The 21,650-nt window shown below is 37.1% G+C and overlaps 1 protein-coding gene across 1 annotated transcript in view; it reads left to right on the top strand.

The window, feature by feature from the left end:
- Positions 1 to 848: 848 nt before the first annotated feature.
- Positions 849 to 21,650, top strand: part of ADGRA3 (adhesion G protein-coupled receptor A3) — a 53,853-nt gene continuing 33,051 nt past the window's right edge. The window contains exons 1-4 of the mRNA XM_054065214.1: positions 849 to 1,285; positions 14,410 to 14,481; positions 20,033 to 20,104; positions 21,441 to 21,512. Coding sequence (XP_053921189.1) covers positions 1,062 to 1,285; positions 14,410 to 14,481; positions 20,033 to 20,104; positions 21,441 to 21,512 — 440 coding nt within the window. The 5' untranslated portion in view covers positions 849 to 1,061. The remainder of the gene's footprint in view (positions 1,286 to 14,409; positions 14,482 to 20,032; positions 20,105 to 21,440; positions 21,513 to 21,650) is intronic.

Genomic DNA, 21,650 nt, shown 5'->3' with positions numbered 1-21,650 from the left:
ACTGGGACCGGTGCTGTTTAATATCTTCATCAATGATATAGACAGCAAGATCAAGTGCACCCTCAGCAAGTTGGCAGATGACACCAAGCTGAGTGGTGCAGCTGCCACACCGGAAGGTTGGGATGTCATCCAGAGGGACCTAGACAAGTTGGAGAAGTGGGCCTCTGAGAACTTCATGAGGTTCAACAAGGCCAATTACAAAGTCCTACACCTGGGTCAGGACTATCTGCGGTTTCAATACAAGATGGGGGATGACATGATTCAGAGCAGCCCTACAGAGAAGGACTTGCAGATGCTGATTGATGAGAAGCTCCACATAAGCCGGCAATGTGAGCTCACAGACCAGAAGGCCAACCACATTGTGGCCAGCCGGTCAAAGGCAGTGATTCTGCCCCTCTATTCCTCTCCTGTGAGACCTTAGCTGGAGTATTGCATCCAGTTCCGGAATCCTCAACACAAGAAGGATATGGAGCTGTTGGAACGGGTTCAGAGGAGGGACACAAAGATGACTGGAGGGCTGGAGCATCTTACATACCAGGACAGGCTGAGGAAGCTGGGGTTGTTCAGCCTGGAGAAGAGAAGGCTCCGAGGAGACCTCATAGTGACCCACCAACACCTGAAGGGGCTACAGGAAAGCTGGGGAGGGACTGTTTAGAAAGCCTTGTAGTGACAGGACTTGGGACAATGGGTATAAACTGGAGAGGGACAGATCTAAACTACACATAAAGAAGAACATCTCCCCTTCCCCGCCTGCCCCTCGCCCTCTGCCCCGCCCTTCGCCCCTCTCCCCCTCGCGCAGTCGCGGATGTCGGCCCCCTCCCACGCGCATGCGCGGAGCGGTCGAGGCCCGGCGGAGGCGTTCGCTCTACGGGGCTTGGGCAGCGGCGAGAGGCGGCGCTGCTGCCGCCGCCGCGCGAAGCCCGCCCGCCCCGACACAAAGGCGAGGGCGGGAGCGCGGCGGCTGCGGCTCCCGCTCCCCCGCCCGCATGGCGGCAGCGCCGCGGGCGCACCCGGCGCCGGTCGCACGGAGCTAGGCCGGCGCGGCCCTCCCGCGCCTCAACATGGGGCCCCGCCGCCCGCTCCGGCCCGCGTTGCTGCCGCCGCTGCTGCTGCTCGCGGCGCTGGGCGGCGGCGCCGCGCTGCCCCCGGGCTGCAAGTACGACGGTCGCCCCAGGAGCGGCGGCAGAGCGGCGGGCGGCCCCGTGGACGGCAAGGTGGTGTGCAGCAATCTGGAGCTCGATCGGGTCTTGCCTCCCGAGGCGCTGCCCAACAGGACGGTCACCCTGTGAGTACCGGGGGGAGCGGGCGGGGCGGCACCGGGAGCGTAAAACGTGGAATGTTTTTGGTTTAAGCGGAGGTAAAAGTTTCGTCGAAGTGATTGTATTGTTATGAAAGTTGGGCAGAACCTCCCTCTGTGAGCGTGATTTCTTTCGAGCAGTGTTTTTCCAGACACTGCTTATTCTTTGAAATATGTGGACTATTTTTTATTTACGCTGAAGTGAAGTTTCATCGAAGTACTTGTAGTGTTTTGAAGGTTAAACAAAGCGTCCCTCTGTCCGCGTGTTTTCTTTCAGCTCTTTTTCCAGACACCGCTTATTCTTTGAACCATAGAATCATAGAATAGTTTGGGTTGGAAGGAACCTTAAAGATCATCTAGTTCCAACCCTTCTGCCATGGGTAGGGGCATCCCGCTAGATCAGGCTGGAGGTTATAGCGTCTTGTGTTCAGTCTGATCTGTGCTGAACTATTCTATGAACAGAGAGCTTTTCTTCTGTGATCCCCTGTCTGCTGCCTGTCCCTGTTTCAGATGCAGGGTCAGGCAGAGCTGGTGCCAGCTCCAAATTAGCAACTTCTGACTGTTGTGAAGTTCATAATAACGTTAAAATTAGTTCTTGCGAAGTAATAGAATATGCATAAGATTTGTGGGAAGACTTAGACATACGCCTGTAAGTGGGAAATGTATTCTGTTCCCAGCTCTTGTCTGGCTGCACGCGATTGATGGAGATCGCTCCCTCGTGTTGCTCAGGCCCGAGAAAGGAGTCTCGCTTTCTAAAACTCCAGAACGAGTCTTGGGAAGTTTATTTGCCAGCATTTTCGGTGTCGGGCAGGCGGGCGGCCTTGGTGCGACGTTGGCGGCCGGGAAGGGGGGGAAGCGCAGGCCTGAAGTAAAATGGGATCAGGCGGTGGGGAGCGGGCGGGATCCCCTCTGCTGCTACGGAAAGCCCCTGGGAGATTTTTTTTTTTTCTTTTTGACTGTGCTTTTCATGTTTTCCTTTAGCTTCCTGGGCTGATGATTTGGAGGCGGGGGGAGCATCCCGTTATTTGCAGTCTCCGGCCCCGCCAGCATCCCTTCCCCTTGTTCCTTCTGTCCTTTTGGAACTGCTCCCCATCAAAGGGTTCTGGAAAGCTCAGGTGTTTCTTTGTTACAAGTAATTCCCCATTTTTACTTTATTTTTTTTTAAAAAAAAAACTTTGCTGAATTTATTATTTCTTTTTTGCACCTCAGAAGAAAATCAGCTACTCAGTGCAGTACTTTGAGGCAGTTTTAACAACCGAGCACTAACAGAGAGCGTGAGTCGCTCAGTGTGCGGTAGGCTGGGTGGGCCTGAAGTTTCACAGTAGCAAGAGCAACTTGTTCATTGTAGTTCTCCATAAAACTAGCCAAAAGGACTTATTTTGTTTCTTCTTTGGAAAAAAAAAAAGGCCAGTTTACTTCCATGAAGCAGTAGGCGTCTTCTTTTTATGTGGAGGCAGTCCTAGCTCATCCATTTGAATAACAAGTTTCAAACAGGATGTGCAACTTATTCCAAAGTAAGACATAAGTTGCTATTTATTTAGACATGAGTGTGCACATGTTAAGAGAGGATTTGCAAGTTGTTTTTCTTTTGGAGGCTTTTAACTGGTCACTCTAGCAAAGAAGGTCATAGTAACGTAGACTGGGTTGGAAGGGGCCCATGAAGATCAGTGAGTCTACAGGTAGGGAAATCAACAACACTAGTTTTCATAGGTGTAGGGCCCTAAAACGCCCTAGTGAGGACCCTGTCCCCACTTTAGAGAGCTTTAAAGTTCATGTGCTGCTCAAGTGCAACCAAGTAGCATGCAAGAAAATAAATTTCAAGAAGCTGAATTATGAGTTCTAGATGTATATCCACTTAAGTGGGAATCACAGATTTGAATGATTGACCAATAATATAACTTCAATAAGCATAAAATATGTATAGTTCTGTCATGAGAACAATAATCCACTGCTTTTGTGAACTTCGACAGCACTGAAACACCAAGGAAGGGCTTCTTACAGGAAGTTTCAGTGAGGTGTGGGCCCAGTCATCGGCACATGCATGGATCTGGACATATGAGAAAAGGGAAAGCCAAAAAAAGCAAAGTGGTTAAGGCTAAACTAGTTGTTCTTGCCTTGCAATCTGTAAAAGTTCAGAGACTGTTTCTAAATGACCTGTGAGAAGTAACAAAAAGTATTCATATATGAAGTTTCTGAAGTAGAAAAAGAAGGCAAAAAGTAGAACGTGACAGCTGTTTAATCAACAAATTCATTTTTCTCTCAGCGTCAAATGCTTTGCTGGTGATTAACTGTTAAAAATATAGTATTATCCATTAAAATTTTGATAGACATACATGTTAGTATAGTTGATATACTGAAATTGACTCTGAAGATGTTTTGGTTCAGGGAGTCACAGTTCTGATTGCTGTGAAAGAAGAGAAGATACCAAACACAGCAGCCTTACTTTGAATGGACCTTTGTTCATAATTGTAGTGACAGAAATATTTGGAAGAATGATTCATCTTTCATACTCCTTCATTATCTAGTATGTATTTAGAGCATATATACATTAATTGGTTGCTTTGAGTTTTAACTGGCCCTTGAAGTTCATGATAACTTCCAAAGCATTTATTTTTCCTTTTAAAACTTTTTTGTAGATATAGCAAGAAACAATGTGATCTTTTAATTGCTATTTGTAGTAAGTATCATAACTGTGTTGATAGAATTAATATGAAAAGGCACTTTGAAATTTTACTGAAATATAAGGCAAAGATTATTAAACCAGTCCTGTTTTTTTCTGAGAGAGTGGACACAATAATTGTGGTTCAGTGCGTTCAATCTGTTGACTCTTGAAGCATAACTTTCCATATCTCTGAGAGATTGACTTTTTTGTTTTTGGTTGTTTTTTATTTTACTGAATCCATATTAACCTGTCTAGAAAGTTTTGGTGATTTATGAGGTGTGTTGCCAAGTGCCATTTCATTAACATGTTGATTAGTAGTGGCTGGGTTAATTGTTATCTAATCTTTTGCCAAAAATTACTTTTTTCTTCTAAGCTGATACATAGAATTACAGCACTCAGATAGTGGAAGGTTGTCTGATTAGAGTGAAACTGCCCTGAGTTATCTTCAATCTTGATTCTTGTGGGATTCTTCTATTAAGATAAGTACTAGTTCTATTATAGCTTTTTGGATTAGTGGATCACTGCAGAGATAAGTAGCTGAAAATAGATCACTGTTGTGTAGATCAGCTGCATTTTAATTCAGTCAATTTTCTTTTATGTTGGCTCTTATTTTGCACGAACCAATTCTAAATATGAGAACGTATATAATTTTATATAACTTTTTGGGTTTTGAGTAAGCTAAGAAAGATCAAAATGAAGTGTTTATATTCATTTTGGAAATCTTGATTCTGTCCTCTTGGACTTTCAGTAGATGAGCTGCTCTATTTCTTCTTTCCAGTGAAATATTTTTTGAGGACAAAAGTCTCAAAAAGCTGAGGAAATAACAGAAACAGTGGAAATGAGGATAAATGAGTAGCAGCATTTGAGCATGCTGGCCAGGTTCTTTCATTCTTGCACACGATTGTATTTAGTGGTTAACAATGATAATGGTAAGTTGGGCAAAGTCACTTGTGTTACAAAATGCTTTGGCATTTGTTTGCCACAAAATGTTTTATTGTCCTAGTAATTTAGGTCAACATTATTCCAATCTCTAGTTACAATGCAGAAAAAAATATTATAGCTTGGTTTCAATTGATAAGAGACAAAGTAAGTTTGTTTAATGGTTAAGGAGGGAAAGCAAACACTGAGAAGAGAATGTTAAAGTATAGAGAGATGTCTGTGGGAGGATAAGTAATGTTTGGTATTTCTGGCAGTACTGTAAATTGAGGTTCCTTTTAGAATCTAGGTGGAATTAGCTGGTGCTTTAGTGAGCAGTTCGGTCAAATTCCAAGGTAAATTCAAATTTAGTTATAGCTAAGGAAGGTATTTTTCTGTAGCCTTATATAATAAAAACTGATTGGGATGCAAATGAAGGGTGTATCTACTTGAACTCTGTAGATTCCTTTGGCCTTTGTCATTGAATGAGACAGATGAGATGCTTTTGGAATGAAGATAACAAAACTTGCTAAATGTAACTCGGTGCTTTTCTGACCTGCTCTGTATTTCAGTAGGTACTGAAGCCATTGCCATGATTCGCATTTAAGTAGAGAATGCACTGTACTCTTGTAACAGAATTCTGAGACAAGATATCTGTTGCTGTTGTGTTGTTTGATGCAAGCTAAAGTGATGATGTCATAACTTGTTGGATATTAGCCAGTACTTCGTAATTCAGAAGAGAACGTGTAATCCTGCTGAAGACAAGGCCCTGAATTTGTAATCCTTGTCCTTTGTTGAGAATTTTAGTTACTTGTTAAACATAGATTCCTATACCCACAGAATAACCTAAATAAACAGAGGATAAGCATATATATTCAGGGAAGAACTGTATTTCTGATTCAGGACCCTTACTGGTCTGAACGCTTTTCTTACCCATACAGCCTGATAGGAATATACGACATGTTAGAATTTACAAGCCAAAGCGATAGCCTGGATTTATGTTCAAAACCATTCAAGGATATGCTTAATTGGGTTGCTGTTGAACAGCATCTTAAAATGTCACAGGCTTTGTCCAGCTCCTAAATGTAATCATGACAAACTGCATGCATTAAGCAGCTGAAATGTGTTTGGGAAAAAAAGTGTCCTTTACTGAAACATTGGCAGACGGGAAATATAGGCATTGTAAATTCTTCTGTGGAACTTTAACTCTTCTTTTAAAGTACTTTTCCATTATTAACTTGAAGGTACTCTTGACAGCTGATTCCATTAAAATAGTTAAACCAGTCCATTTTAGACTGTTGTAAGTGCTCAATATTAATAACGTGGGCAGTGATAACATTTTTCGAAGACATGAAGGGCTAGTAACTTCCATTAAAACTTATCTTAAAATTTTCCTCAGTCAGTGGATATGTGGGCTATGCAAAATATATTTTACTTGTGTACACATGACAGTACAGAGACAGTACTTGTCATATCCACAACTTAGGAATTCAAGACTACTTGTGCATGCCTTTTTACCAGTGGCTTCTGGCCCTGAAAATCATTAGTGATGTTTCATTTTCTCTTTGGCTTGTGTTCTGGTAGACTTATTCAATATATATCTATCAGAGTTTGTGTATGTCTTTTACTTTGTTGGGAAGATAGAAATCCATCTTCTGAATCAGATTCGTGCTTTGCTGTATGCCCTATTCAAAACTGATTTGTTGTAGGGTTACATAGTGTATTCTTTTATGATTACATATACTTTTGTGTCTATTTGAGTATTGCAGGGAAATTGAGGTTGCAATTTGAACAGTATTTTCTTTTAAATTGCAGTGTTTTTTTCTACCTGAAGAACTCTTCCATTTGTCATGTCATGTTGTTAATGTGCATCCACTAGTATACCCACTCAAAATTGAAGAGTGTTCTCTTGTTTCTTTCAGTGTCACATTAATGGCTTTAACATAAGAGATGGCTTGTAACTGCTAGTAGTCTTCATGCAATAATGATTGTATCAATGCATAGTGATTTTTTTAAGCTAATTCTTATATAAGCATTCTTAAATTGCTTTATGTGCCTTTTACAATGAGGCCATTATGCTTTTGATTTAATATATGAAGTAATTAGAAACATGGCTTCTGAGCCATAGATACAACTGTTGCAGTTGTCACAAGCCTGGGGCTCAGATTTTGAATGAGTGCTATGTATTGATTACTGTTGAGTTAAAAATAAAACTGGAGGATGGAAGTTGCTCAAAATTCTGGAGATCAAATCTAATTTTTTTGTCAGGAGGACAAATTATTTTTTTTAATTCTCTGAGCCAGAATATTAATGTAGAATTGCTCAATACTTTTGCTCCCATGATCTCCATATAAACAGTGCCGTTTATGTGTTCATTAGCCCTTCAGTGAGTATTAAACATTTAGTGCATTATGCCATATCTAGCCTCAGAAAGAGATATTGTCGTCTTCAGGACTAATAACTTTCTCCTTTTATTATTCAGTATTACTGCTATTTTGTTTCAGTTTGGCAATGCTGCAAAATATTGAAATTTGAAATTAATGCCCAGAATTAAAGAAATAGAATTAGGATTTGTTCTGCAGTGATGAAGAATGAACAATGACTTGGCTCCTTCATTTTTGCTTGCTGACACAAGTAGTTAGCCCATGCTGTAGAATAGGTTTTACCTTGAATCTTAGTATCAGGAATTTAAACTGGTTCTGAAAAATTGTGTTGGTGGGCTCATTAAATTTCTGTGGGTTGCAGTGAGCTGACCTAACAGGTCTGAGGTGCAGAAGAGAGTTCTCCTTCCACTCTTTCTTCCTTCATCTTACACAAAGATGATCATGAGCAAGGGTAGGGGAAAGGAGATTTCTCCCTCTCAGTGCGGCAAGTTACATCAGCATCCGGCTGCCTATAAAACTGTAGCTTGAACTAGAGCTGGCACATTTGCACCTTCACCTCCCAGTCTCTCACTGTGTGGGTGTTATATCTTTTCCCCTCCCTTGGCTGTCTGGCTCCACGCATAGTCAGTTCAGGGAGCTAAACTGTCCAAAAAACTGTTTACTTCTGTAGGATTAGAATATAATTTTTTTTGTGAAGTGGTATCTTCATGTGCCAGCAGTTGATAGGAAGTGCTTGCTAACATGTCTAGACGAAGTACTTTCTAGAGAGCACATATACCTGATAGGAAATGTAAATACACGTGAGACTGGGCATGACAGCATATGTTATAATTAATACTGCTGTGGTGTGTGACACATGGAATGTATTTTCCATAGCAGCTTTGCTTAGGAGAGTCTGGCTAGGCGTCTACTTGTGTGCAGCGTTTCTTGCGAAGAAAGTTAACTGTCTTGCATGTAGGTATGGAGGATGGAGGTGTAGAGTAAACATGCACTGAATTGCAAGTCAGGGAGAATCCCCAAAAGTGTACATCTACTGGATAATAATTGAGAAACTTGGGATGGAGCAGAAGGGAAAGGAGTAAGAAAAGAGGGTTACCGCAGAAAAAGTCAGTCGTTACCTGTTGAACTTATACACATGCTAGAGATAATAAGAGGGAGGGATGGAGGGAGAGAGAACTTGAAGGAAGCTTCCTAGAAGGTAATGATCACAAAGTTTAGATTACCAGTGAGTTTGGCAACTCAGAGTTAGTGTTCGAAAAAATTGGATGTTGCTGTGTCCTCTTAATATTCTCTTTGGAAGGCTTTCCAACTTGGGATAAGTACTAGGAAAAGAGGTTTAGTTGGTATGGTGGTAATGTCACAATAATTTCTTTTGATAGTATCTTTTTTGGTGACATTGCTACTCATTCTTACATTCTGTTGTGTCTGCCCATTCTGTCCTTTTTCTAGGATGATTCTTGTTTAGTACTTTTACACGGACAATTCACTGAGGTACTCCAGTGGTTGGCACCATTTCACTGGAAATAAAAGATTCTGTCCTTAAAGAATGGTTTGTCCTTAAAGACAATAAACAAAGCATGTGGCTGCATACTGAGCGCCACACAAAAAAAAAAATATCTTGCGTAGCAGTGCACAAAGTGAGCATCATTGCTTGAATGATGCAGGAATTGTATAGGAAAAAAAGGTCCCTCATGAATTAATCATGTAAAGTTAGCACAATCCCAGTTAAATGTGGAGTCATATAAATAGACACAGTTTTCTATAATTTCTGAGTGTTTTAGTTTACAATCTTAATATTGTTTAACGTGTGCAAAAATGAAATAGCCTAGGAAATCTTTTATCTGCTGCAAACTTCTGTTTTGCAAGTTTTTCATTACTAAGCTTCCTCAGTTGTAATGCTTTTGTTAAATTGGAAAACACTGTCTCCTTTTGTTAGGAGCTTTGGCAAGATGTATAATTCTATCTCTGTATATAGCTTGTAGAGTGTTTTCATTTCAGGGTTTTTACTACTTTTAAGCATGTAGTGTTCATGTTCTTCTCATTACTTACGTTTCTTTCCTTTTGACACCAGTAACTTACTAGAAGGCAAAATATGAACTTTTGAAAAATATTTCGTTTATATCCTTGTTAAATCGCAGCTTCTACAAGATAAACTTAAAAAACAAATCTTTTTGCATGTTCATGGATTTCAGCAGAAAGCATTTTTCTTGATTGTACAGATGGTTATTTTAGTTCAGTTTTTGCTGGTGCCTGGTTTCCCAGTCCTTTGTGTATGCAGCCATCATTAAATGATCTGATTTATTTTCTATTTCCTGGTTCTCTATTTGGGTCTCTTAAAATGTGTTCTGGAAGCTATTTCAGCATTCAGATGCAAGTTACACTTTCTCTCAGTCTTCCTACAGGCTTCTTGGAGGCCATTTAGACTATTTTGTAATAGTACTAATGGGTAGGTGTGTGTTTTAATAATATCTTATGAACAGATTCATTTGTCAGATTTGGAGATGCATTTTTAAATTCCTGTCAGTTGAGTGCTGTCTTAGTAATGGTTGTTTTATACTTGGCAAGCCAAAATTACATCATAGGAGAATTTTTTTTTCACTTAGTGCTTGTTACCTTATTCTAATGTTAAAAACAAATCAAGTCTTGATTTTCTTTTTCTCTGCTATATGAAAAAGGAAAAGTATGATTATATCATTTTTTTAGTATCTGTTGCTAAAACTCTTTATAGTACTAAGGACAGACTTTGGTGGGTTTGACTGTGTAGTTACATTTTGTATGCTAGCAACTGGGCAACTATTCCTAAAGGTGTCACCACTAAGTTAGAGCCAGAGTGGAGTTTCTTTGCAGAGTTTTGCCACATTTTTCCCTTTAAACTTCTTAATGATGAAAAAGTTTGCATATTTTCAGAATTACTTGCCTCGTAGGAAAAAATTAAGGTCTTAAACTAGTAACTTAGAATTATTATTGATCACAAATATTTTTTTGTGTCTAAGTGGTCCATAATAGTCCATCATTTCACTGAACGTTAATGCATAGAAACTGTGAAAGTGACTATAAAACTTGTGCTTTGAAGTGAATGCTTTATCGTGTTTTTTCGGGTTATATCACATCCTCAACACTTCAAATAACGTATAGACTGAATATATTAATAGCAAGTTTTAAACTGCATTTTTTTAAAGATTACACTTATAACATTAAGTGTGATGAAATGTCTTAGGTTATATGAAGTGTTGTAAAATTTATCATTTATTGTACTAAACCTTTATGGTTGAGCAACTAACAGCCTCTGCAGAGAAAATACTAAATCAGGCTGACTATAATTTGTACATCACACTCTAGAGAGAAATTTACCTAGTGCACAGATATTCAAAGGCTTCTACTTTAGGTCTATTATTTTATAGGCAATGTCAGAAAACTTAATTTTTTTTTTTTACAGAACTATAATTTTTATTTAGTCTAAATTTAGTTTGGTCAGTTATAGCCACTTGTGAAGTGGATTCTGCTCCTTTTCGAATAGCCCCTTTTTCTGGGGAAAATACAGGTAAAATCAATAAACCTTAAGATGAAGCCAACTATAACTAAACCAGAAATTATTTCTGTGCTGCCAAAGATTATAGTTTGCTTGCTTGATCATGTTGACTTGGATATTTTCTGAACCTCATGTTTTTTATTTTATCCATAGGTCTGAAATTGGTCTGGTTTTTTCTTTCTGATGCTGTTACGCCTTATGTTCAGTTTGCATTAACTATTAATGAGGTTTTTTATAAATTCCTTCATTGTTTTATTTGGTTTACCGAATGAATCTTGTACCTAACACTTCTACGAATATTATTGAGGTTGAAACCTTTTTCTCTTTTGAGTAGAAGTGAAAGTAGTTTCAAAGACTTTAGGATGGATGCGTTTAAGGCTTCAATTGAATTTTCCTTGTTTTGTAGGCATTTCAAGTTGTTTACTATTACACTAGTTACCAAACTTGCAGTCTTGCAAATATGTATTCTGGTTTTCTGTTACATGTTGAGTCTTTTCTTGATGCAATGATTCCTTGAAATACACGTAGCCTGGGCCTCCTTTTTATGTACATTTATTTTTAAAAATACTCTGTTTTCTTTGTTCTGTCATCTAGATTATCACAGCTGTAGCCAAGTGGCAATTTTCCTTCTTTTCTTCCTGTAAGGTAGCTTAATGTATTTGACCTAAGAACTGTATTTTCACAAGAGCAAGTTTTCTTCTTGGCTGACACTTTAGTGGATGTTACAGCCACTCTAGGCACATACAACAGCAAATTCTCAGTATACTTTTAAATATTTCTTTCTTGTCCTTTCCACTATTCCTGTGAATAGTCTTCACCTGGGATTCACTGACTGGGTAGTATAATATGGTGATCACACTTTTGCTATTGATGTATAAATTAATCTCTTGGAAGATGCGTTGTGTAAGTGTGTAGTTTAATGTTTTTTGTTTGTGGAGCAGTGGGCACCAGGGATGGCTTGAGATGAGTTGCAGAAATACCTGGTATGACTGCAAGGGGAGGAGAAGGAATGGGATTTCCTTTTAGCATCAGAACTGTAACCTTGGCTGAGTGATTTAACTTCAAGAATTTTCAAACCTTCTGCCTGTCATAGTGGGAATGGAAAGATTTTTTTAAAAAAGTTTAGCTATCTTGATTCTCTGTGTGTGAGATTGAGAGGGTTGACTCAGAGCCAAAGGCAGAGCTATGAGACAAAAGAATAGCCTGCCCTGTGTTTGTCTAAATCGCAGAGGCTCGAGGCAGTCTTTGAGAAACCTGGAGAAGAAAATGACTTGGCATAATATATGATTGCGTCAAAATTATGCTATTTCCATAGGTGTTTCTGTGTTTTAGTTTTATCTTATTGATGACTTGTTTTGAAGTTCTAATCCTTGTCATTAGATAGTAAATTTTATGCATCTGAGCAAAGAGGGTTGTGTGTATGTGTGTACTTTGGTTTATGGCTATTTTAAAGGATATCTGGAAGATGTAATAGCCTGGAAAGAAATCTCCTAATGGCATTTGTTAAATGTGGAAGTAGTTATCCACCCTGAAGATGTAATTGGTGTAAGTAAACGGACACGTTGGATCTGCAGGATGCATTTGATAGAGGACCTGTCTGAAATTGGAGTGACTGTAACAGAAGCTATAGAACAAGCTAACAGAGTGAATAAATTTCCAGGACTAGATGGTGTCCATCAGAGAGTTTTGGAAGAACTCTGTGATTAAAAAGTTATGATGGATGGTTGAACTCTTGCTTAGAATTAACTTTGAGGACTTGAGGGGGTGGCAAATGCTGATATTTATAAAAAGTACATTAGGAGTTTAGGGGTACTATATGGTTCCAAGTCTGATGATTTGTGTTGAACAAATCAGTCAAATTTTATTATAAATGTATTAGATATCTGGGTAAATAGAGAGGTGTGCTTTAGAAAATGTACATCACCTGTGATGGCAAGCACTTCCCCACAAATTTCTGGGGTTCTTTAGAATCAGCCAAAAGGCATCTCTCACTCCCTCACTAAAGTGATGTCATATTTGATAAAAATAGTATGTCAGCCTAAGATGGAAAATCATTGTATCAGCTTAGTTGCTGTGGGATAAGAAAGGGTTGCGGAAGTAAATGTTTAGCTGTCTCAATGTGCTGGAGTTCTAGAGACCTGTAACGCACAACATATTTCTTAGTGACCTGTAAAACCATATGAGTAGGGGATTGACAGAATTTGAGTTGCTTGGTATAGTAAAGCTGAGGCTAAAGTGAATTTTGGAAGATTATGAAACTAGTAACTGGGCAATTAAATGGCAGAAGCAGCATGTTGTAGAAAAATCATATTTGTGATGACAACAATTCTGTCTTCATACATAAGATGATGAGCTGACCAGAAATCTTCAAGTCTTAAGTACAAGTAGCAAAGGCAGATCAAATATTAGAAATTGCAGGTAAAACAGTAGGAGACGAAAATGGAACATGGTTGTCCCAGTATGTAAATTTGTGACTTGTCCGTGTGTTGTATACTATTTCATTTTTGGTGGTCTTATCACAGAACTTTTTGAGTGTAATAAAACTAGAATATACTCAGAAATTAAGGTCGCACAAAGTGACTTTCATGTGAAGAGTGATTAAGTAAAATATGAGTATTCCATCTGGCAAGAGACCGTTTAGGTTTCTACATAATTACAGGTAGTAAGAGGAGGGTAAGTGGGGATTGATCATTGCTTGTTTCAGTATAAGAAATGGAAGCATCAAATGAAGCTAGCAGAAGCTGTATTCAAAATGAATGAGATGAGAGGTCTTTTATGGAATGGAGCTTTGTACTGGAAACCTTTTGTAAAGAGTGTTGTGGATGCCAAAATACTATGTGGTTCAAAAGGAAAATAGGCATTTTTGTGACAGAAATATGAAACTGCATGGGGAGCAGGTCCTTCTAAGTAAAGAATCATTCAGCTATACGAAGAGTTTTCTAACTCAAGGATAGTTGGCATCTGTAGTTGACCTTGACTGGAGAATAGAGTACTTAACTAGACGGGACTGATCCAGTTATTTCTGTGAAAGAGGGAACTTGCAGTTGGTATGGTTCTTTAAGAGAAGAAGGAATAGATAGACATAAAGGGCTGTTTGCTGAGCTTATTTGCAGATGTCTTAAAAAGATTGCATTGAGGAGAAGGATGAATGTGTGAAGGATGGCTTGGAAATGTGGCACAACTTGGTGGAAGTGAGCATGTGCAGGCGGCTGAGAGTGGCAGCAGAGGAAATGGGAAATTAGCAATAGGCTGTATGGTTTTGAAATCCAAAACAAGTATGGGAGAACAGAATGTTGAATGTGTAGATTGATTGTTTAATACCTTTTCTATTGTGCCAATTCTGGTGGTTTATTCTGATAATCCTATATGGGTGTACTTTCTTTCATATGTTAATTATGTATGTTTGCATAGTACTTAGGACACATAACATAGAAAATCCTAATTTTTCCTTCTTTATACTTGTCTATAACAGCATTGCTTAAATATTTACCTCAGACAATGAACTAGTTATTATAGTTTGATATAAAGGCTGTTAGACAAAGATTTAGACCAGGAATGCAAGATACAGCAAATAATTTTGTTACCAAATTTATAATATATTATTCTCTGTTTTTGTTTACAGGATTCTGAGTAACAATAAAATAACAGAGTTGAAGAATGGTTCCTTTTCAGGATTAAACCTTCTTGAAAGATTGTAAGCACTTCTTAAAAGCTATTTTCACTTTAAAAATTGTGATATACTAATATGTTTCATTAATAATTCTAAAACCAAAATATCTTATTTAAGAAATATGCTTTTACGTTGTTTTGATGTATTTTTTCATGTGATTGCAGAGTTAATATAGTTAAGCGTTCTTCTCATGAATATGAGTGTTGTGTAACAGCACAAAGAGATTATCTCACCTGAGGGTGAGAGTGGGGCAGTTCAGTGGGAAGTTCACTGGGATGCCATGATGACTGCATTTGTTTTGTTGTTGGTCTCGTAATATCAAAATTTATGTTGTAAAGAAAATGATTTCTTTAATTTCTTTGTGTGAAGTGTCAAACCCTGTATCAAACAATTGTGAAGCATATTTGTAGGGGAAGCAGATGTATTAGAGCCTCTGAAAGAGGCTAGATGCATTGCAACTTTCTTGTTGACATTTATTTTAATAATTTTGCTGCTTACTTTGCAACTAAAGTATATACCGAATGTATAGGGGAAAAATGGGAGTGGGTCTGATGGGAGTAACTTTTTTTGACACCTTTCGCTTCAGGTTTTCACATTCCCTTTCAGGTGATCTTTCCCCTATGGGATAAGAAGCAACATTGTAGCTTCTGTTACAGTCAGCTTTTTTCCAGCTGGTAGAAGGTCAGGATTGGCAGGTTGATCTACCTGGGAGCAAGCAGAAACTTTAGAGATAAGGATTTTTCTAGGCCATTTGACTGGGAAAGTAGCCAGTTTCATAATCATCTTGCAACATCTAGGAAGAGTTCCAAGGGACTTCTGGCTTCAGGAGATTAAAAGTATTTTATTCTTCCTTAAAACTTGAAGGCTGCAGTCCTGGTCACCTGGTCTAAATAAAGTCAAACACTTCCAGCATTCCATCCCCTACATGCCAGAAGAAAGATTTGTCTTCTGTACTGGTAGATGAGCTTTATTGTAGAAATAAGACATTGTGCCAAAGAAGCAAGGTTACCAGCAGTGATAGTGTTCTAGATCTTTACAGAGTATTTTGGCATCCTTCTCTAGGTAATGAAGGCATCTGCTGACAGATGTTATTTGTTGTAACTCCTTACAATTTTCAGACAGGAAGTACTTGAAATTCTAATTAGTTTGAGGTGATGATTTACATTTGCTTTATGAATACAAGTGTTAATTTTCTTCAAAATTCTAAGAGCCCAGTTTTCTTCCATTTAGCTCCTGTCATTTGTGAGGATTTTTTATATTATTTTAATATCTTCCATGAAAAGGAAAAGAAAGCAGTAAATAAGGCATCATGTTTTGAGCATTTAAAGTGATCTGGGATAGCAGTGTTTTAGATGTCACAGTGGTCTCATTTGCGTGAGATATAATGTCATGTGTGCTGGTGTAAGAGTTAATACGTCAACAAATGATTGTTAATGATCAGGGGTCTTCATCGTAGAGGAAGCAATAACTAGCATGATACCAGTCATTAATGACTGTGTCTTATTGTGTTTGTGCAAGACATGTTTAAAAATATCTATGTAACAGCTGTAAAAGTAAACTTTTCTGCTTTAAATGCTCTTGTGACCTTGGACAGAAGCTGCTGTTGTAGTTAAAATAATTTAACTATTCTGAACATTAACATTATGTTTAGCAGTTTTAAATTCTATTCCTTAATGTTCATTATGATGTGTGTCTTTAAAATTGCACTTTTCTGACAGTTTCCTGCTTATTTTTATTTTCTCTTGTTAGTCATACTCCTCCTTGTTTCCTTAAGAGAGTTTTCTTTGTAAAAAACCTCTTTTTCCTGCTTTTAATTTAAGATAGGAAGTGGAGACAAAAGAAAAATTCAGTCAGTATATGTACCTGCATGATAATTTCTTTAATTGCATTTTGATCAATGCTTCGAGTCCTGAAATAGAGTCATAACTTCATAATTCATCTGTTAACACAAGGAAATTGTTTTCTCCTGTTTTGTTCTTGGCCATCTTAATGAAAATTTATATATTTTTAAATGTCTTCTGTTATATTTTCAGTTCTTCAGATAAACTTGGTCAAATAGTAAATACAACAGGCAAATTGTTGCCCTATGGGTTATCAATTTGCTCAAATGCTTTATCTCTTGACCTCATCCCCATCTGGCATTCTTCCCTTTAAATAGTAACAGTGCGAGATTGTTTTATTTGCTGCTTGTTATAGCCCCAAACTGTGGGGATATACATTAAAAATGCTGATTCCAAGTAGCGATTTCAAATCTGTTTAATTATTTTGTGCAGGTATGTTAATATATGAAAACGTAGAATTTGGTAATGCATTATTTTGTAAACAAGGTGATGACATTACCAAAATGAGAGTTATGTTTTGCCGAAGGGTGAACTATTTGTTAATTATAGTGGAAAATACTGTGCTATGAACTCATCTACACTTATAGAAAAAAACGAATGCAAATAATAGCTGAATAACAGTAAGCAGGTCAAATATTTTTGCTGCCATGAGTGGTAAAGTGTCTGTATAATAAGATGTTAAATATCTCCACTGGCTTTGTTAATGTTACATTTTGCTATGAATTTCCTGCAGTTTAAATTTTGAAGTTACTTCCTGGACAAGTAATTTGTTACAGATAATTTTTCATCTAGTAGATACTTGACTTTATATAGCATTACTCAAACTCCAGCAACTTGAAACTGCTGTCTTCCATCTGAAAGCCAGCTAATGCTGCCTGTTGATTTTTGCAAGGATAAGGAAGATTACTTTATACATTTATGAAGTACTATTTTTCATTTTACATAGGGGAGAGAGGAGGAAGAGACAGGCATGGAATTAAAGAAGATATTTAGATAGCAAAAGAAGGGTTTGTTATTTATTGAACTATAAATAATGACAAGGGTTTACCAATGTATTTTCAGGACATGCTAATATACCTTTGAAAAGGGAAGATATGCAGTGTGAAGGGAGTATTATTTGTAGACAGTCTCATTTCTGTTTTCTCCTGTTTTCACTGCACCAATCTACAGATATATGGATGCCTTAAATAAAAATAGGAGCATCTAATACTTTTTCGATTTCTGATTTTAATTCTTGTTGTGATAGTGCAGCAGAGCATGTGAAAAGATGGACCTGAGTTTTCCTAGTGGAGTTATCTGAACTTCTATTTTTCCAGAAGTCATTAGAAGTGATTGGAACGTGTCAGTATTTCTTATTTGAATATTACTGAGCAGAGAAACAGTTTTAGCTATATTAAGGAACTTGTTTTCTGCTCTAGCTTTAGTTCTGATTTTCGTTCTGGAAACGCCATCTCTGTTAGCCGTGGCTCTTTCGGGAGAAGATTGAGAGTGTCAGGCTAACAAAATATTTTTTTTTCCCCCTCATCCTAGCCTGCTTCTTGCATAATTTCTCAAAGATGAGTGCTGGAGGGGGCAATATTTTTCTAGTCTATGCTGAAAAATCTAAAATTGTATGTTTTGGAGTATTCTGAACTATTGGAAGTATAAAAATTATTTGAAGGAAACAAGGAGGTTTTCTGGTCTAGTTTCTACCTTTGGCTTAGATTACAGAAGCATGGTAGTCTCAAGCATATTTTTATTTTAACTTTTTTCTATTACATCTTAAAAAAATTGGCCGGCTTTTACAAGTATTTTTGTTTGTTGGTAAATTGGATACCCCAAACAGCAATTCCTCAACTATTGTAGTTGCAGGAAAATGCAGAAACTTTGGGCGTTCAGGGTGTTGTTTAAAAATTACTTTGTTACAGTAATTTATTAATGCTTTGCTGTCTTATTTACAAAATACAGAATATACATTGAATTGGCTTTATGAAAACATGAAAGTTGTTGGTATTTCTTTTTAAAAAGAATTTAATTCCAGTGTAATTATCCTTCTGGAACTGCAAATCCTGTTGAAAGGAAGGAAAAAACAAAAAAAATCATGTAACTAACAGACTAGTCAGTTTCTGTCAACTAATCTGAGAAACCTATAGACAGGTCATGGAAATCGTAAAACTTTTTGCTTTTAATTTTAATACTATACTGTTTTTTCCACTGAAGCAATGAGTTTAAGAAAGAAGTGTATGAGGGAGTATGCTTTGAATTTAAGTAACAAAATTAAAAGTTAAGGGATATTCTAGACTAGCGGATTTCTAAGGTTTTACTTCCCAAGTGTTTTCCCCAGTGAGATTTTAAGCTTAAGGGAGAGTTACATGATTTTAATTGTAATTTAACAGTAAGTCTCATTTTTCTTTCTTGTCACGGAGACCGATGGTATTATAAATAACTGAAGTTTAACATTTAGTATTCTCCCATCTGTTGTGGTCTTGGTAGTGGATTTGTAAGCCTGCTGAAAGAGACTTAAAAATACTACAATTCTTCAGGCCTTTGATACTGCTTTGGAAGTGCTTGATAGTCCCCAGCCTGTACAGTGGCAAGAAAACGGAGACTTCCATTTCAACTATTTAAAATGTTTATTAGGTATGCCATTGAAGCATTATCCGTGTGCTATGATACTTGTCTGTTGTACCATGATGTGTTAATCTGCTTGCAGGAAATGTTATTGTGAAATGTTGGAATGAATTTATATTTTCATTCCTGCATATCTGTGTGTTGGTAGATGTGATCCTCTTGTATTGTTCTCTTTTGGACAGAGTTATTAGTGTTGTGGTAGATTTAAGGGATTTTTTTTTTTCTACACTTGCTTACTAGAATATTGCTTTTAACTGAAATTACTCGTTTTGTTTTCAAATGCCGAACATTGACATATTACCGATGAATGAGAAATTTTCCTTGTAGTGACAAGTGCCTGTGAAGTTTCAGATAATAGTGTAGTAAAAATCTTTGATGAACAAAGGAGGTAGAAATAATTCTAGCATTCATGCAGTGATAGTTTGTTCAAAACTGTGTAGATGCTAGCAGATACTTTCTGTGACCTTTCAAATTAATCTGTATCTGCAAAATGTTTTGAGTTAAACCTCCTCTATCACTTGTACAATTAATAAAGCAGTTTAAAGACATAGTTACTTTACTTTTCTTCTTTTCTGGTAACTTAAGATTTAAAAATTTGTATTTGGAGTCTTTTCACCTGCTTTATTTGAGATTCTCAGCCAGGACTTTGCCTTTGTGCCAGTAACATTAGTGGAAAATTTCAGTGTCACGTCTTTAGTGTATTTTTAGGATCTTGCTGTTTGGTAGGTGTTGGACACTATTAAAGTATTTAAAACTGGCTTCACTAAAGAAGACAGCACTGTGCTAAACAGTATTGTACTCTATAATGAGCAAATGCTACACCCTGAGCAGCTGTAATTTATTCAGTCACTGTGGCAAAGTATCTTTGACTTTATACACTTTCATATGATAGGTGCTGATGAAATATTTAAAGGAATACACATGCTGTTTATATTCCTCTTTCTAATTACGATGCAGATTTTCAAATTTTGAAAGATACTATGTCAGAGAAAGTAGAGATGTGTCATGTGAGTTTTTGGCCCATTTTCAAACCACTTGAGACAAGTTAAGTGTATCTTCATGCATGTCTAACTGGTTTAAAGGGTCGTTTGTGATAAATATAATGTCTTCATTTTTCTCCACAGGGACCTTAAGAACAATCTTATTAGTACTATAGATCCAGGAGCTTTTCTGGGACTTTCATCTCTGAAGAGACTGTAAGTAGTATATCTAACTAGTTAGTTTAAACAAAACAAACAAGAAAACCCTCTGAATGTAGAGTAAGTTTTAGGGTCTGGAAATTTAGACAGCAAAGCTATTACATGTTAAAAGTTGAATATGTATATGCTGTCTATACACTTGGACATATGTGCATGCATAAAACAAAGTCTGCTTTCAGTCTTATGACTGAAGAACATCCACTGCTTGTGGCTTGGCAGTCTTGCTGGTTCTTACTGACAGTCTCTTGTATTATTCCTCCCTTTTTGCATTTCGGTAATTTGAAACATCACTAAGTGAACATTCATTCAGAGCTTTGATGCCATCAAGTCTTCCTTTGTTAAATGTTAAACTCCTCCTGATTTTTTTCTGATTCAAAGGTCATAGTGGAACACAGAGTCCCTCACTATTAATACTACACTGAAGTTACAGTACTGTTAATGCTGCTTTATTGAAGGTTGTGCCAACGTTTCCATTAATGCATGTTTTTGGGTTCATACCTTGGCTGAAAAATTCTATCCCGGATGAGACTTGAAAAATAAGACCTCAGCATTATGGCCTCTCTTCTCTTTTTTTCTTTTTTTCTTTTTTTTTTTCCTATTTTAAAAAATGCCTCAGATTATTTTAATATCTGGGACAGATTTAAGTCTCAGTGATTTTGTGTGCACACACCCCCACCCTGCATTTACTCAGCATACAGTTTTCCTTCTTAAATTTTTGCAGTATATATATTTATCACTGATCAAATGATCTGGCTCACTTAAAAGAAAATATTTTTGGTAGTTGCACTTTTGAAAACCTTAAAATAAAGCTGAAGGACCAATTCTGGACCATTACTACATGCAGTCTTAGTTTTTATTCCTTTAAGAATTTTTGACAATTTGATTAAAGACCTATGTTGTACAGTAATAAATAATGAAATATTTTTTAAGTATAAATATAGAATTGGTCCTATTTGTGTACAATAAATGTGCTAGAACAAGTCTCTGGAATGTAAACAAATTAAGTAATGAAGCATGTGATGAATATACTGTACAAATACAAAAATTTACTTTGTAGTGATATAAGCCAAGCCTCTTCTAAAGAGATTTGCTGGAAAGGCTATAGGCTTATTTAACTGTATGTGGGCAAATCATTATTACTTTAGAAATGGAATAAGATCTCTGTGTGCATGTTTGTACACCCATACAGCAGTATATTTTTTGCTGAAAAAGACTAAATTTATATATGGTGCAATCTGTTACTTATGAAGTTTAGTTGAAATACTACTGTTTGCAGACTGTATGTAATTTGGAAATAAAAGTTTATTCCAGTTTTTCTTTTTCGTGTTTATAGGGACTTGACTAATAACAGAATAGGCTGCCTGAACGCAGATATTTTTAGAGGACTTGCAAATCTTATTAGATTGTAAGTATAATTTTATTGTATATGACTTAAGTTTTTAACATTTCTTAAGTATTAGTCTTATGTAAGTCAACATTCTTTGTTTCAGTGAGAGTAGTGTGTTTGAAAGACATTAGTGTGGCTATGATTGTGGTTTGTCAC

The sequence above is a fragment of the Cuculus canorus genome, chromosome 4 (assembly GCF_017976375.1).
Source record: "Cuculus canorus isolate bCucCan1 chromosome 4, bCucCan1.pri, whole genome shotgun sequence".
NCBI classification, from domain to species: Eukaryota; Metazoa; Chordata; class Aves; order Cuculiformes; family Cuculidae; genus Cuculus; species Cuculus canorus.
The sequence above is the reverse complement of the archived record's forward strand: the minus strand, read 5'-3'. Positions and strand labels throughout refer to the sequence as shown.